The 15,399-nt window shown below is 39.5% G+C and overlaps 1 protein-coding gene across 6 annotated transcripts in view; it reads left to right on the top strand.

Moving 5' to 3' along the window:
- DNAJC6 (DnaJ heat shock protein family (Hsp40) member C6) overlaps window positions 1-15,399 on the top strand; it is a 151,113-nt gene that overhangs the window by 99,973 nt on the left and 35,741 nt on the right. For all 6 annotated transcript variants that reach the window (XM_029949320.1, XM_029949319.1, XM_029949321.1 and 3 more), the window contains 4 exons: window positions 1,801-1,951; window positions 3,054-3,103; window positions 3,211-3,359; window positions 11,980-12,102. In XM_029949320.1, the coding sequence (XP_029805180.1) occupies window positions 1,801-1,951; window positions 3,054-3,103; window positions 3,211-3,359; window positions 11,980-12,102 (473 nt within the window). The remainder of the gene's footprint in view (window positions 1-1,800; window positions 1,952-3,053; window positions 3,104-3,210; window positions 3,360-11,979; window positions 12,103-15,399) is intronic.

Raw genomic sequence — 15,399 nt, 5'->3', positions numbered from 1 at the left:
CCCCCCCCTTCCCCTTCCCATAGGGGAACCTTCATAGGTTTCTCCTGTTAGACCTATGAGTGCAAACATATGGTATCTGTCCTTCTCTGCCTGACTTACTTCGCTTAGCATGACACCCTCGAGGTCCATCCACTTTGCTACAAATGGCCGGATTTCATTCTTTCTCATTGCTATGTAGTACTCCATTGTGTATATATACAACATCTTCTTTATCCATTCATCATAGATAAATTTTAAACCATGGTGAGTGAAAGAAGTAAAATTGCAAACACAAAACCATTTATAAACAGCTTTAACATGGGGAAAATATTAATATATTGCTTATGGATAACTACATATATAATAAATGTTTAAAGAAATTTGTGATGGGGATATGTATCAAAATCAGAATAGTATTAGGGAAAGAAAGAGGGATATGATTGGAAAGGTTGCCTAAGGCTCAAATGCAAACCCTACCATTTACTTACTAGCTCTGTACCCTTAGACAAACTCCTTAAGCTCTCTGCTTCAGTTTTCTGATCTGTGAAAGAAAAGAATAGTAATATCTTCTTCACAGGTGTGCTTTGAGGATTACATGAGTAAGTATAGATAAAATGCTTAGAATAATACCTACCAGATAGTTAAACATTTTATGTGTTAGTAATTATATTTCTAATTATATAAATATTTTATCTTTTATTTATTTAAAAAATCTTAAATATTGCTATTTTTCATTTATAAACATTTCAGTATTTATTCTGATAGGTGAAGACTCTTGTTGAACATAGCTACAATATTATTACTCCTAAAAAAGTAACAATAAACCTTTAATATCAAATACTCAGTAAGTGCTCAAATTCCAGTTGCCCCATAAATGTGATTAATTTTTTATAGTTTAGATTAAGTTCCAAACAAGATCCACACATTCTGCTTGGCTGATTTACCTTTTAAGACACTTTGATCTATAGATTCCTCCCCCAACTCTCTATTCCAATTTTTTTGTTTTATTGAGGTATAATTGATATATAAAAATTACAAACATTTAATGTAAACATTTTGGTGACTTTAAACATATGTGTATACTTACGATACTATTACCACAATCTTCAAAAATCTCCTTGTGAAGTGTTTTTTTATATGAACACTTAACATGAGATCTGTCTTAACACATTTTATTTATTTATTTTTTTATTTGAGAGGGAGAGAGTGTGAGAGCAAGTAGGGGAAGGGCACAGGGAGAGAAATATCCCCCGACCCCCACCATAGCAAAGAAGTATTTGGCTCTAAGTGTCAATAGTGCCAAGGTTGAGCTAATCACAAGGGACCAGCAGGTACAATTATGTGAAGCTGTGAGGAATGAGAAACTGAAATACTTGATAAATAATACTGATGGCCACCATGCATCCTAAAAACTGTTGAAAGGCTCCTGAGGAGCTATTTTCCATAATGGAAGTGAAGAATGACTTAGAGGGATATCCATGAGATGAGTCTTCTAACACATCCAACTCCCTCGAAGAGCAGAGGAGGCCCCTCGACCCACTTCTAAGCTTTTCTTACTCTGATGTGGGCACTGTCCCAATGAAGTATAATGCAGGCCACATGGACAATTACATTTTTTCTAATATTCACATTAAAAAATGTGAGACTTAGTAAGGTACTTCCCTTGGTCTCCGAGGCCCAGCACTGCAGTAACCCAGGGACAGTAAGTTCTGAGAGTGGGCATAACTTACAGGAATATATACCCTGGTCTGAGTATGTTTTAGGAATGAAGAGAGATTGTGTAGTCCATATATCAGCTCCATTTCTGTTTTTCATTGGCAGGTGCCTCATCCCCAGACATGGAGCCCAGCTATGGGGGAGGTCTCTTCGACATGGTGAAAGGAGGTGCAGGGAGGCTCTTCAGTAACTTAAAGGACAACTTGAAAGATACCCTCAAAGACACATCTTCCAGAGTTATACAATCTGTCACCAGGTATGTGCACTCTTCCCAGTTAAGTTAATGGACCTCCATGTCTCCAATGGGTCTGATTATCTGGTTACCTGCCAGCTGATTTTCTGGCTCAAGGACTGTCAATTGTGTGATATAATTGCATGGAATCTGATCAACCATGCAATGTCATTGAAGCCATAAAGTTGAGGCCTTCAGAAGCTATGAGCACAGGCCGGGAGGACTCAATGCATCATTATATTAAAATATAGTGGTTGCCATTCCCGTTTTTTGAATCTAGTATCCTGGGGTCTAGTGCATTATATGCACTTGTTAACCATGCAATGTAGGCAACTTAATTAACCTCTCTGAGCTTGACTTTTATGCTCTGATAGAATTCAGGTCTCTGGTTGGTTTGAGAATTAAATGAGAAATTAAATGAGAGAATAATGAACATGCAATCTAAAAATATTTACTGGATTGTAATGGAAACATTTATGTTTTGTATCTTACTAGCCCTTTGAACCTTATTTAGGGAAGACATTTTCTACACTTCTACTGTAAGAAAATTCTTATAAGCAGGCCATACGAACTCTATTTTATTCTTAGGTATTAGAGAATTCTAGGATCACTTTAAGTTAAAATATGCAGTTTGAATCATAAATTCAAAGGTGAAGCCCAAAAGATTAATCAACATTTTAATCTTTGTTCCAAGGTAAATTTATCCCTTACCTGATATTGCTACCTAGGGCCTGGTGGATAGAGAAAGGGGGTCCCTTGTTTCTCCATCACTTCCTTACCTACCCTCTCACTGTTCACTTATAGGAGATATTCACAAGTAGGCAGAGAGGCCAGAATAGTCCATGTTAATGAATAAGCACTGTTTTCTATTCTGAGATTGGTTCTGCTCAGGAAGTGTCACCTACAAAGGGTAATGGGGTATATCAGTTGGACTGGTAGATTTGCACTCCTGAGCACATGGGTTACTTCTTTCAACAATTATTCTTTGTTAGAGAGAAGGCCTTGAGCGAAGTAAAAATGCCTACTGGATGAAGTGTCCAAGTCATGATGGGCAAGTGATTGCGAGGGGGAAATCTGGGCATATTTGGATCATTTTAATGAGCACCCTTTCCTCTCTTGCTTTTAGCTACACGAAGGGAGATTTAGACTTCACTTATGTTACCTCCAGAATTATTGGTAAGTTTCTCATGTTTATTAACAGCTCAGTAGCTCAGCTTTCAGTTGCTGCCCATTGCAACTGCAGACCTTTTTAACCAATATTCTCTCTCTGTGATCCCTCCTAGTGATGTCCTTTCCTCTGGACAATGTTGACATAGGATTCAGGAATCAGGTGGATGACATCCGAAGCTTTTTGGATTCCAGACATCTTGACCACTACACGGTGTACAACCTGTCACCCAAGTCTTATCGAACTGCCAAATTTCACAGCAGGGTAAGGAGTTTTAGCACTGGGATTCCACAGTTGAGGATATAACAGAGTATTTTTCCCTTTAAGTGCTGTCCTCAAAGCCTTTGTCCTCAGACACACAGAGCCAAGAAACTATACTGGACACTTCTAGCCACGAAGTATTTATTAGGCTTTTATGAAATGTTTTAAAGATGTCCCTTGGGTGATGATATTTGCAGGAAAAGTTAATCTGTCCATGAGATACCATATAATTTGGGGTCTCAAGTCACTTGTGGCTGTTTGCTCAGTTGTTAGGGCACATTGCTCTGAGGCTTAGTTGGAGATTAAAATGCTATGTAGGGCAATTGGTAACCCTTATACCATAACACTAATCATGCCCTTCACCTTCCCTGATTGCTACTTGGGCGTCATGATGAAGGAGTGCCGCTAGACCAGTATAGACACCTCTCAGTATAATGGAAATAACTCTCTGACATTCGGTAAAGGTGCTTTTTTCATAAGTAGAAAATAGCACACTAACACTCCACACTGTAGGTTTGGTGATACTATTGCCAAAATGGAGATTTTACACTGTCCTCTGAGGTGGATGAAGACCTGGGCACAGAGAATTAAGGTGATTTGCCCATGACCATTACCACTAGCAGGTGGTCTAAGACTTGCTTGTGTTCTAACTGTGTTCTGGGCTGACAGTATTACTTGGGAAAGCTGTTTATCCTCCTAAGGAGATTTTTGAATAAGGCAGAGAAATATTCCTAGTTTCTGGCTGGTTTGAGAAGCCATGAGTGTTGGTTTAGGTTTGACTCTGATGTGGAGTCTGATATTTCTGGCCACGGAGTTCTTGATTTACTCACTGAATTAAAGCTTTTTCTCTCTCCAGAGCATTTTCAAAAATTTTGAGTTAGCCTTAGATATGATTGGCTTTGCAACTACATCTGGATCTATTCTTAAGTAGAGAGGGTTTTCTACACAATGGACCCTTGAAAAGTGAACATGTATTTTGAATAAGCAAAATGATAGCTGCTTGTCCATCCTGTGTATCTAGCATCTGTCAACTTTGACGCTGGAACACATTTTGCTCCAATTTTAGTTGCCATTGATAATCTTTGAGTTTCAGCTTCCAGATCTGTAAAAAAACCCCAAGAAGGTTGGTCTTATCTGTTCTCTGAAGCCTCAACTGCCCTAATGCTCAATAAGATAAGGGGCAGTTTTGCTAATGACTCTCTTTTCCTGGAGTGTTCCCAGAATGGGCAAGAGGAAACCCAGTGGTTCGCAAACGTTAGGGAGCAACACAACCACCTGGGGTGCCGGTCAGACGCCCAAGCCCAGGGTTTCTGCTTCAGCAGGGTGGGAGTGTGGCGGGAATCTGCACCTGCTAACAACTTCCTGGGTGCCACTTCAGTTGCTGCCCTGGGGACCACTCCCGAGAAGCACTGATAAAACCATTCTGAAGCAGTTTGGTCTAAATTGCCATTCTATAATGGAGATTTTAAAGGCAGCTCTTTTAAATTCCCTATAATTAACTGGCTTTCCCACTCTTAGTCCATCTGTTACCTGATTCAGAGCAAGTGACTTAGCGTCAAACAGAAATGCCGGTACTCTCTTTCTAACTCAGATGCAAATCTTTTAGATTGATTTTTATTGTTTGGAGACTCAGTGTCATCATTTTTTATAACTGAAGAACTATGGAACACCCTTCACAATAATCCATAGAAATTTTATTTGATCATGAAAGATCTGTGATAGCCTGGAAAAATTTCCCTCTGAAAGTAAATAAAGATGTAATATCATTATAGAGACATTCACACATATGCGGATGTCTTTTTGTGTAGTATTTGAGGTTTTAAAAGTTTGTTTATTTTTGAGAGAGAAGGTGCAAATGGAGGAGGGGCAGAGAAAGAAAAGGAGAGCGAGAGAATCCCAAGCAGGCTCCCCACTGCCAGTGTAGAACCTGATGCAGGGCTCAAGCCCACGAACCCTGAAATCATCACCTGAGCTGAAGTCGGATGCTTAACTGACCGAGCCGCCCCGGCGCCCCTTCGTGTAGTGTTTGTAAAAAGCAATCTCTGTAAAGGTATTTAAAGCAAGGCGTCTGTTAGTGAAACTGCATATTTTGTGACCGGTCTTAACAGTCTTACCAAAAGACCAGCACTTACATATTGGACATCTGTCCTGGGCTGCTCTCATTTGCCCTAGAAGAGCAGGAGAGATGTTTATTTTATTTGCCACCTAGGAGAGTGCCTGGCATGGTCAATACATATTTATCAGAAGAATGAGTATGCCAAGAATTGTTAAATACATAGAATTAATGAATTAAAATGAATATATGGTTCTTGTTCTCACAACACATAAGGCTAGCTGTTGTGAAGCCAAGACATGCTAAAGACAAATGCCAATAATATTTACAACCCCTATTGAGGGAGTTTGGGGAAAGGAGACAGCAGTGAGAGCTGGACCTTGAAGCATGAGGAAGTCTTGCTTATGAGTGTAAGTGAATGGAATAGGGTTATTTACTCGCTGTGCAGAATGTAGCATGTGTCTTACACAGCTCTTCATGACATGGCCTCGGCCAGCCTGCCTCTCCAGCTTTTACTCACTGTTCTCCATTGCTTAAAAAACTCATACTCCAACCAGGGAAGACACACGCTGTCTCTTCACATCAGCTGCTCCCTCTTCCTAAGAGGCCCCCATACCACAACCCCTCACCCCTCCTAACAGCCTAACTTTGCTAAGGGGAAGGTTTCAATACACCACAAGGCTTTCCAATTCTTTTCTCAGAAACACAGGCTTGTACTACCTCTTTAACCTCTCTCAGTCCCAGAACTTGGCAGAATGCAACTGGGCCCTCTGACCTAATTAGTTCTTTCAGCCCTCAGTTCCATCTCAGGAAGACAGCCCCCAAACCTTAATATTTTCGTCAGAGCTCTGGTTTGGATTTGGCTACATCTCTTTTCCAGGCCCCAGTCCTTTCTCTCTCCAGCGCTAATGCTGTGAATTGATTTGCATCTCGTTGTTGCATTCATTACTCTGGAAAGTTTGCTTGGTTCTCATTTTTCAGTGCATGAGGGCTAGAACCATTCCTTCTTCCTTCCAGGATGATGGAGTGCTAGGTCTGCAATTAAATCTTATTTTATTTTTAAAATATTTTTTTAAATGTGTATTTATTTTGAAAGAGAGCGTAAGCAGGGGAGGGGCAGGGAGAGAGGGAGAGTGTCCTAAGCAGGCTCTACACTGTCAACATGGAGCCCAGCATGGGGCCTGATCCTAGGAACCCTGAGATCATGACCTGAGCCTAAATCAAGAGTCGGACACTTAGCCAACATAAACCAAATCTTATTTTAATAAATGTAATGGAATGAGTGCCTGGCTGGCTTGATTAGTAGAAGATGCATCTCTTGATCTCAGGGTTGTAAGTTCGAGCCCCACGATGAATGTAGAGATTACTTAAAAATAAAATCTTTTACAAGAATTTAAAAAAATGTACATGGCAGAGTCTTCCATAAATACCAGTTTGGAAAAGACTGAACCTGAGATTGGTTTTATTTATAGATTCACAGGTGTCCAGCTCTGTCTATATCCCAATGCCATGAACCCTGAACTCAGTCACTTTACATTTTTATTGTGTGATGTGTGCTTGGGGATATGGGTGGTGGTGACAGAGACAGGCTTGTTTCCAGGAAGATTTCACTTTGCTGAGGAGAGTCATTCTATATTTTGATTAGCTTTTATGCTTGGGAGCCACATGGTTTGACAGGAATCATATGAAATAATGAAGTAGCAGTTTTCTTAGTATTTGCAAGTATAACAGAATGTTAGAGTAGGACTCATGTTTAGTCTCCATTTTTAGCAGAGGTCCCAACTCAGTATGTGCCAGATTGCCCTGTTTTCAAAGTGATACATGAGAATATCTATTCAGAACTGCATAAGAGGCATTGAATGTTAGAGTTTTTTTTTTTAACTCTTCTTAGCCAGTTTCCACCTTGATGAACTAAAAATGACCAATATTAACAGTAAAGTCCTGGAGACCAATGAGATGCATTATCTAAACCAGGTGTTCTTGATCTGAATTAAAGAAATATGTGTCCACTGTGTATTTAGATCCATGGAGGGGGTTCAGAGAGCTTAACCATCTCTTCTATTCCTTTTTCTTCTTTTGATGGTAAACTATACATGACATAAGCTTAACATTTTGACAATCTGTAAGAGTACAGTTTGGTGACACTGAGTACATTCACAATATTATGTAACCATCACCAGCGGCTATACGCAAACCTTTTCCATCATTTCCCAAATCAACACTGTACCCATCCATTCTGTAGGTGCAGGTGCCCTGGTTCACTTTCTGCACAGGCTTTTATCTCTGCGCAGAATATCAGGAACCACTGCTTTACATATTCGTTAGCATTGCTGTTGGTAAGAAGTAGAAAACCGGGTGAATGGCCACTGTGTTTAGCCTGATCCTAAAATTCTTTCATTCTGATCGCACTCCTGCTCCACTTGGAGCATCCTTCCTCCTCTGTTTAAGCAAGAAAAAAAGTATGCCGAGGGAGCCTTGTTAACATCATAAAAAAATAAACCCACCTGATTCCTTTAGGATTTGCCTTCATTTTGATGGTTTCTAAACTACATGATCTTGCAGGATTTCTTCCCTTTTGAGAACAAATTGATTTTTGGGAAACATGCTATCAACTTGAACTTGCTTAAAGATCAATCTTTTGTTTGTGTGTTTTCATTTTCCTTCCAGAGCTCACCAAAGAGGTCACCAGAGCTCCCACTTGTTTCTGCTTTGGTTTGCTGGTTGGTGAGGGGTCACTTTGTATGTTATACTTCATTTCTCCCTCTGCCACTCTGCTTCAGCCTAAGGATAGGAAGTAATGTGGTAGGAAAAACATCCGTGGCCTGGAAGCCAGAGGACCAGCTATCGTCCGGCTCCACAGGCTTCAGTGCATTGAATATCTTCACCGTGGAAAATACAACCATCACTTTAAGTCATAGGCACCCCCACAAATGTAAGATGGAATTGCAGTTAATAATCGATCATTAGACAGTGTGATATATATAATAGAAAGTACTTGAGTTGTATTAGTATTTCTTCTTGAGATGAAATTTACATAATATACGTAATTTTAATCTTTAAAAATTATCCTAGGTTCACAGCTCAGCTGTTCCTCTTCCTGGTTAAACCTCTTCACTTCACCTGAGGTACCATTTTCTCCTGTAGGAAATGGGGATGGCAATACAAATACCTGCCTTGCAAATACTTAGAAATTTTTTCCTGTAGTTTTGCCATAGGGAATAAACTTGATAGCAGTGTCTGCCCTAAGCATTCAGTAAGTGCTAGTTATGATTGATGTTAGTAATAATAAAAAGCCACAGTAAATGATTAACCAAAATACCCCTGTTTTCCCAAAATGGTGTCAATTTTTAAAACATGGTATGGTTCTTGAGTCTGATTCTCTGTGGTGCCTGTGCTCTTATGCTTGGCGAGTAGGATGCTTCTGCCATCATATGCCATGCTTGTGGCAATGAAGAGAGAAAACTCAAATGGCATCCGGCTCTGGTGCTGTTTTGGCCTCTTTCCCAGCTGAGTGGTGTCATGGCAGCCTGTAATCCATATGGCGTTTTCTGATGCTTAGCAGTTCTGAGTAGCAGTTAGAGAGGCTGGAGATGGCGTCGTGAAGTGTCACATGCCCAAGGATCGTGCTGCTTATTGCCTGAACCTGTGAACCCTAGAGAAACACAAAAATAGTTTGCAGTGATTGAATTCCTTAAAATTTTTGTTTTGTTTTGTGTATGCTTTAATGTTTTTTCCCTTTTAGACAGAGTACATTCTTTTAAAAAATTCTAATTGTATGTTTGCTTAATGGTGTATAATTATAGATCAAGTAAATATGTAATTATGGAGTACTTTAAATTAATATTATTTACTTGATTGATTTAATGGTTCTGGAGCTTTTAGCCTATTGTGTTGAGCACAGTTTAGCCAACTTTTAGCTGACACTCATTACAGATATTGACATTTAGTGTTTGTATGGTTGATGTAGTTTCTAAAAGATTTAAAAATACTGCCTGCAAAAGGAATTTTTTCATACTTTTCTGTGATTGCAACCTAAAACAACCACAAAATTGATTTACCTGTCCCTTCCTCAAGATACTGTACATGTAAACAAATCTTAGTACAAGAAGCGTTTGCGAGTGGGGTTCATTCCTTTGTTCTTTGAATCATTCATTCACTCAGCAAATACTTACTGACCATCTTCCGTTCAAGTAACACGTAGACGCCACTCTGGGGTTACAAAACGAGTAAGTTATCATGTCTCTTCTGGTGGGGCTTAGTGTCTAGATGGGGAGACAGATGTAAACGATTAATTTGAATACAGTTTGACAATATGGTGGCGCTTACTGCACTTATGTTGCACTACTTAATTCTCATTACTGTCTTGTAATGCCCACTTTCACTTTACACAAGCGATTGAAGCTCCGAGAGATCAGTAACTTGACTAAAGTTAATGAGGTTGTAAGTGATAAAGCAAAGGTGAAAACCCAGCCCATGGGTTCAACCATGTTGCTCTACTGATAAAAGCTGTAATAGATGAAAATGGACAAGGGCATGGGTACAAAGAACTAAGTTAACTAAGATCTCTGCCTCTGGGTATTAGAGAGACTGTCAGAAACAAAAGAGCACTTGAACTTGGGTTTTAAAGGATGAATACGGATTTACTAAGGGAAGAAAAGCATTGCGGACAAGAAGCAGCTTGTACAAGTGTACATTTTGTAATTTTTCTGATGGCAAAATTGATCTTACCAATGATTCTTTTTTTTTAAACCAATATATGATTTCTATTCCTTGAGAACATAGCAATAGAAAATCCATTTGGTGGTAAAGAATGGGGGCAGAAAGGGCCTTAATTCATGTTGGGTAGAAGGGGCAAGCTGTTCTGGAGTTTAAACTCCAGTAGTAGTGGTCCACCCTAGATTGTTTGTCAAGCATTTCAACTACTTTGTTTAATAACCTGCACCTGTCATTGCCAAAGGTATAGAAAAGTGAGTACCTGGAAGGCCCCCTGCCATTACCCTACAATTGTCTTGTAGAAAAAGGAACAAATTAACCTAAAAAATGGGCTTTTCTGGCAATCCCAGAGAGAGAAACTTGACTAGTGATGATCTGGTTACCAGAAAAGGGCAAACCAAGTAGGCTGCTCCTGCCTCCCTTTGCCCACTGTTAAACATTAGGAATTTGAGATACTCGTTTTTGTTTTTTATTTTTCCCTAGGCCAAGTAGTGTTGCAGAGTATTTTCTGGTGACACCATCCATATAAAATCTAGTCTTTTTTCAGATTTTCCTGCCTTAGCAAACAGCCTACGCCACCACCATTCCTGACTTGGCCTCCTGACTGCCCTCCCTGGCTACTCTCATGCTATCCCCGTCGACTCTGCACTGGATCTTCAGAGGGCTTTGGAAAAGGCAGATAAAAGCCACTCCTCCTCAAATATTCTCCCAGCACCTAACAAGACCTTGTATGATCTGGCCCTACAGTCTCCTTTCTTGTCATATGGGATTTTATCCATTTTGTTCAAACATAGCTGACTTTATCTGAACTCAGGGCTGTGCATCGGCAGTTACCTGATTCAATACTGATGATAATATCTAACATTTCTTAATCATCTTGTGCCTGTCGGATACTGGGCTGAGCCCTTGAAATATATCCTTCTGCACTAACCTCACACTATGAGGTGGGGAGGTAGGTGCCACTCACCACATTTTTGGAGAAGGAAAGGTTAAAAGAGATCACAAAGTTTCCCCAAGTCTAAACTTCTCATTTTTCATTATCTAAATTAGTAAATATCTAATAATTTGGGGCTTGTACCTAGTATTTTGAGGCAAATAATAATCTTCACCAGTATAGTGTTGTCCTGCAAGGATATACTCAGAAGACCTGGGTTGCTCTGGTGGTCCTGACTGGCAGCATGACTCTAGAAAAGACAGACTCCGAGTGTTTTCTCATCTGCAGGATGGGCATCATGTCAGTACTGGTCTTGTACGATTGTGATACAGCTCAGAGCCAAACAGAATTGCAGGAACATAGCCAATGCTCTGTAATGGGTTAAATGAACACATGTGTTAGATGAATGAAAATATTGAAGGTTGCCCCCATTGAACTGTGGATTCCTCCAGTAAGACATAAAGTAATAAGAGCTCTGAGCCAAGTGTAGCTTTGGCTCACTCTGCAGCTCTTTTCATGTTCTCATGAGAGCTGGAATAAAATTAGGGATAGTGCAGGATTTATAAGATATACTATAATTAAGTATCTAATAGGGAGATCAAAATATTGTATACTTAATAGAAGTTAAATGCATTGTAACTTCACAGAATTAAAAAAATCCAAATATGTAGTTTAAATGGTCTATTTTTAATTTAAAATATACTTCAAAATGTGTTGTTATACCTTTACTGGAATGGAATTTTTTAACTAAGAAATTGCTATATTAAACAACTCTTCTTTCCATGTTTGGACCCTGTGGCCACCTCTTCCTGGATATATTAAAAGAGAATGTGGTATCATATTCCCGAAGTTGTTTGGTGTGGTAGCTGCTTATGGAGAGCAGTCACTCGGAGAATTCATTTCCTTTTGCTCTGTTCCCTTAGGTCTCAGAATGCAGTTGGCCCATCAGGCAGGCCCCCAGTCTGCACAACCTTTTCGCTGTGTGTCGGAACATGTATAATTGGCTCCTGCAGAATCCCAAGAATGTCTGTGTTGTCCACTGCTTGGTGAGTAACCTTTTTTGTTGTTGTCATTTGTGGTAGTTGGGTTTGGTTTGGCCAAATACAGCTGGCTCTACAGAGACTGGTGACCAGGTAACATTTGAGCTGAATAAGCTTTTGAATCTCTATTTTGGAATTATGTGATGTGAGGGATATGAAAATGAGGGAGGAATTTATTCTTCTTGCCTTAAAGCTTGAGTACTAGTGAGAGAGGCAGATACATGCACATAAGACAGGGTATCTAGAATGTGCTAAGTATTATAAAAGAGGTAGAAGGAAGGACTGTGGGTACATAGGCAAAAATACTGTTGAGTTCTGTGTGAATAAAATTGATGAACACATTGGAATATTTATCTTTTCTCTTTGTGTTTGAGTGAAAAATGAAGTAAGAAGCCTTTGTAAGTGGTCACATAGATTGATTGTATTTTACAGCAGTTTCTAGTGGGACTGATGAATTTTCTGACCACTGACTTCTTAGAGTCTTTTCCCCTAACTCTTCTCTGGTGGCCTCTTACCTTTTATTGTTTAAAACTCAACATATGGTAAAGTATTTCTGACTCTTGAGTATTTTCACCATATGGACATTCCTACTGTATATCTGAATGGCTTCTGTAGCATTTAATACACTGCATCATCATGATCTGGTCATCTGCTTGTTTTCCCACTAGACTGTGAGCATTTCAGTGGCAAGAACTGTGTCTTCTTTAACTTTACACCCCAGTCTGAAAACCTTGAATAAGTGATTGAATACATGATTGAATGAACACACAAGTGGAATCTGAGCATAAATATTGGAATTATTCATTCTTTTGTAAACTTCAGGGTGTATTTGTTTTTGCTACATGATTACTTGATGATCTTCTCTTTCCTACTTGAGAGCCAGTTGGCTAAAAGGAGGGAGAAAGCAAAAGAATGTTTTCTACTTTCAATCTCATATCCCCAAACTCTTGGCAACAAAGGAAAAACACTTGATGTCCATAGGAGTTCAATGTGAAAAGCCAGAGGATTTTCCCGTCGGAGGCACAACAGATTGTGCAACAGCACAGATGACTTTCAGGGACTAAGCAGCCTTTAGGCACCTTGGTGATTTTCTCTTCACTCGAGAACTTTCTAAAAGTTCAGAGAGCCAAAGTCTGACAGCTTTGTAAGCGAAGATGGCTCAAGAGATAAGAGGCTTCCAACCTTGAAGAATAAAAAGCCAATGAACAAGAAAAAGAAGCAGACAAAGGATTATGACACCATCGGCCGCTCTTAAGTTCACTGAAAAAGGAGATGATGAGTCAGACATCTGCACAAAGTCTTTGGGAAATGGAATGGAAGCTAGGGAGTAAAAGAAAAAAAAAGCTCCATGAGAGTTTTTACTTCTCTCATATATATTTCTGTTTCATTAAAAATAATAAGCATATACTCATCTTTTAATAAAAAAACTAATTAAGCTTTTAAAAAGACTTGCATGGCAGATAAAAGGAGAAGGACACATCCAAGATCCATGAATCAGTTAAGACTATCAGGAAGGCTAAATATAAAAGAACTAAGGGTAAGAAAAATATCTTAAAAAAAAGAAAAACCCATCCTTGAAATAAGGACAATAACAAGTGCTTGAGGCACATGGTATAATCTTAACCCCTTTATTCTGTTTTCTTTATCAGGGGAGCAAATGTCATGCGAGGACAGTAGTAACAACGATCATTGAGACAGAGCCAGAGGTAGTGCATAGTAAAAGAGCCTCACAGCACTTTATTTTATTTTTTTTAGTTCTTTTTTTAAATTTATAATAGTTTATCATCAAATTGGTTTTCATATAATACCCAGTGCTTCTCCCCACAAGTGCCCCCCTCCATCACCATTACCCCTCCCCCCAACCCCTCTCCCTTCAGTCCATGGTTTGTTTTCAGTATTCAATAGTCTCTCATGATTTATTTCCCTCGCTTTCCCCAACTCTCTTTCTCCCTTCCCCTCTCTATGGTCCTCTGTTAGGTTTCTCCTGTTAGACCTATGAGTGCAAACATATGGTATCTGTCCTTCTCTGCCTGACTTATTTCGCTTAGCATGACAGCCTCAAGGTCCAATTGGCTATAAATGGCCAGATTTCATTCTTTCTCATTGCCATGTAGTACTCCATTGTATATATATATATATATACCACATCTTTTTGATCCATTCATCAGTTGCTGGACATTTAGGCTCTTTCCATGATTTGGCTATTGTTGACAGTGCTGCTATGAACATTGGGGTACATGAACTCCTGTGCATCAGCACTTCTGTATCCCTTGGGTAAATCCCTAGCAGTGCTATTGCTGGGTCATAGGGGAGTTCTATGGATAGTTTTTTGAGGAACCTCCACACTGTTTTCCAAAGTGGCTGCACCAGTTTACATTCCCACCAACAGTGCAGGAGAGTGCCTGTTTCTTCACATCCTCGCCAGCATCTATAGTCTCTTGATTTGTTCATTTTAGGCACTCTGACCGTTATGAGGTGGTATCTCAGTGTGATTTTGATTTGTATTTCCCTTCTGATGAGTGATGCTGAGCATCGTTTCATGTCCCTGTTGGCCATCTGGATGTCCTCTTTGGAGAAGTGTCTGTTTATGTCTTCTGCCCATTTCTTCACTGGATTATTCGTTTTTTGGGTATGGAGTTTAGTGAGTTCCTTGTAGATTTTGGATACCAGCCCTTTATCTGATATGCCATTTGCCACTATCTTTTCCCATTCTGTTGGTTGCCTATTAGTTTTCTTGATTGTTTCCTTTGCAGTGCAGAAGCTTTTTATCTTGATGAGGTCCCAAGAGTTCAATTTTATTCTTGATTCCCTTGCCTCTGGGGATGTTTCCAGGAGAAAATTGCTGCAAATGAGGTTGAGGAGGCTAGTTCCTGCTTTCTCCTCTGGGGTTTTTATGGTTTCCTGTCTCACATTCAGGTCCTTTATCCATTTTGAGTTTATTTTTGTGAATGGTGTAAGAAAGTGGTCTAGTTTCATTCTTCTACATGTTGCTGTCCAGTTCTCCCAACACCACCTGCTAAAGAGGCAGTCTTTTTTCCATTGGATACTCTTTCCTGTTTTGTCAACGATTAATTGGTCATACACTTATGGGTCCAGTTCTGGGCTCTCTATTCTATTCCATTGGTCCATGTATCTGTTTTTGTGCCAGTACCATACTGTCTTGATGATGACAGCTTTGCAGTAGAGGCTAAAGTCTGGGATTGTGATGCCTCCCATTTTGGTTTTCTTCTTCAATATTACTTTGGCTATTTGGGTTTTTTTTTTTTTTGTGGTTCCATACGAATTTTAAGATAGTTTGTTCTA

The sequence above is a fragment of the Suricata suricatta genome, chromosome 8 (genome assembly GCF_006229205.1).
Source record: "Suricata suricatta isolate VVHF042 chromosome 8, meerkat_22Aug2017_6uvM2_HiC, whole genome shotgun sequence".
Lineage (NCBI taxonomy): Eukaryota > Metazoa > Chordata > Mammalia > Carnivora > Herpestidae > Suricata > Suricata suricatta.
This window is presented reverse-complemented; position numbering and strand designations above follow the sequence as displayed.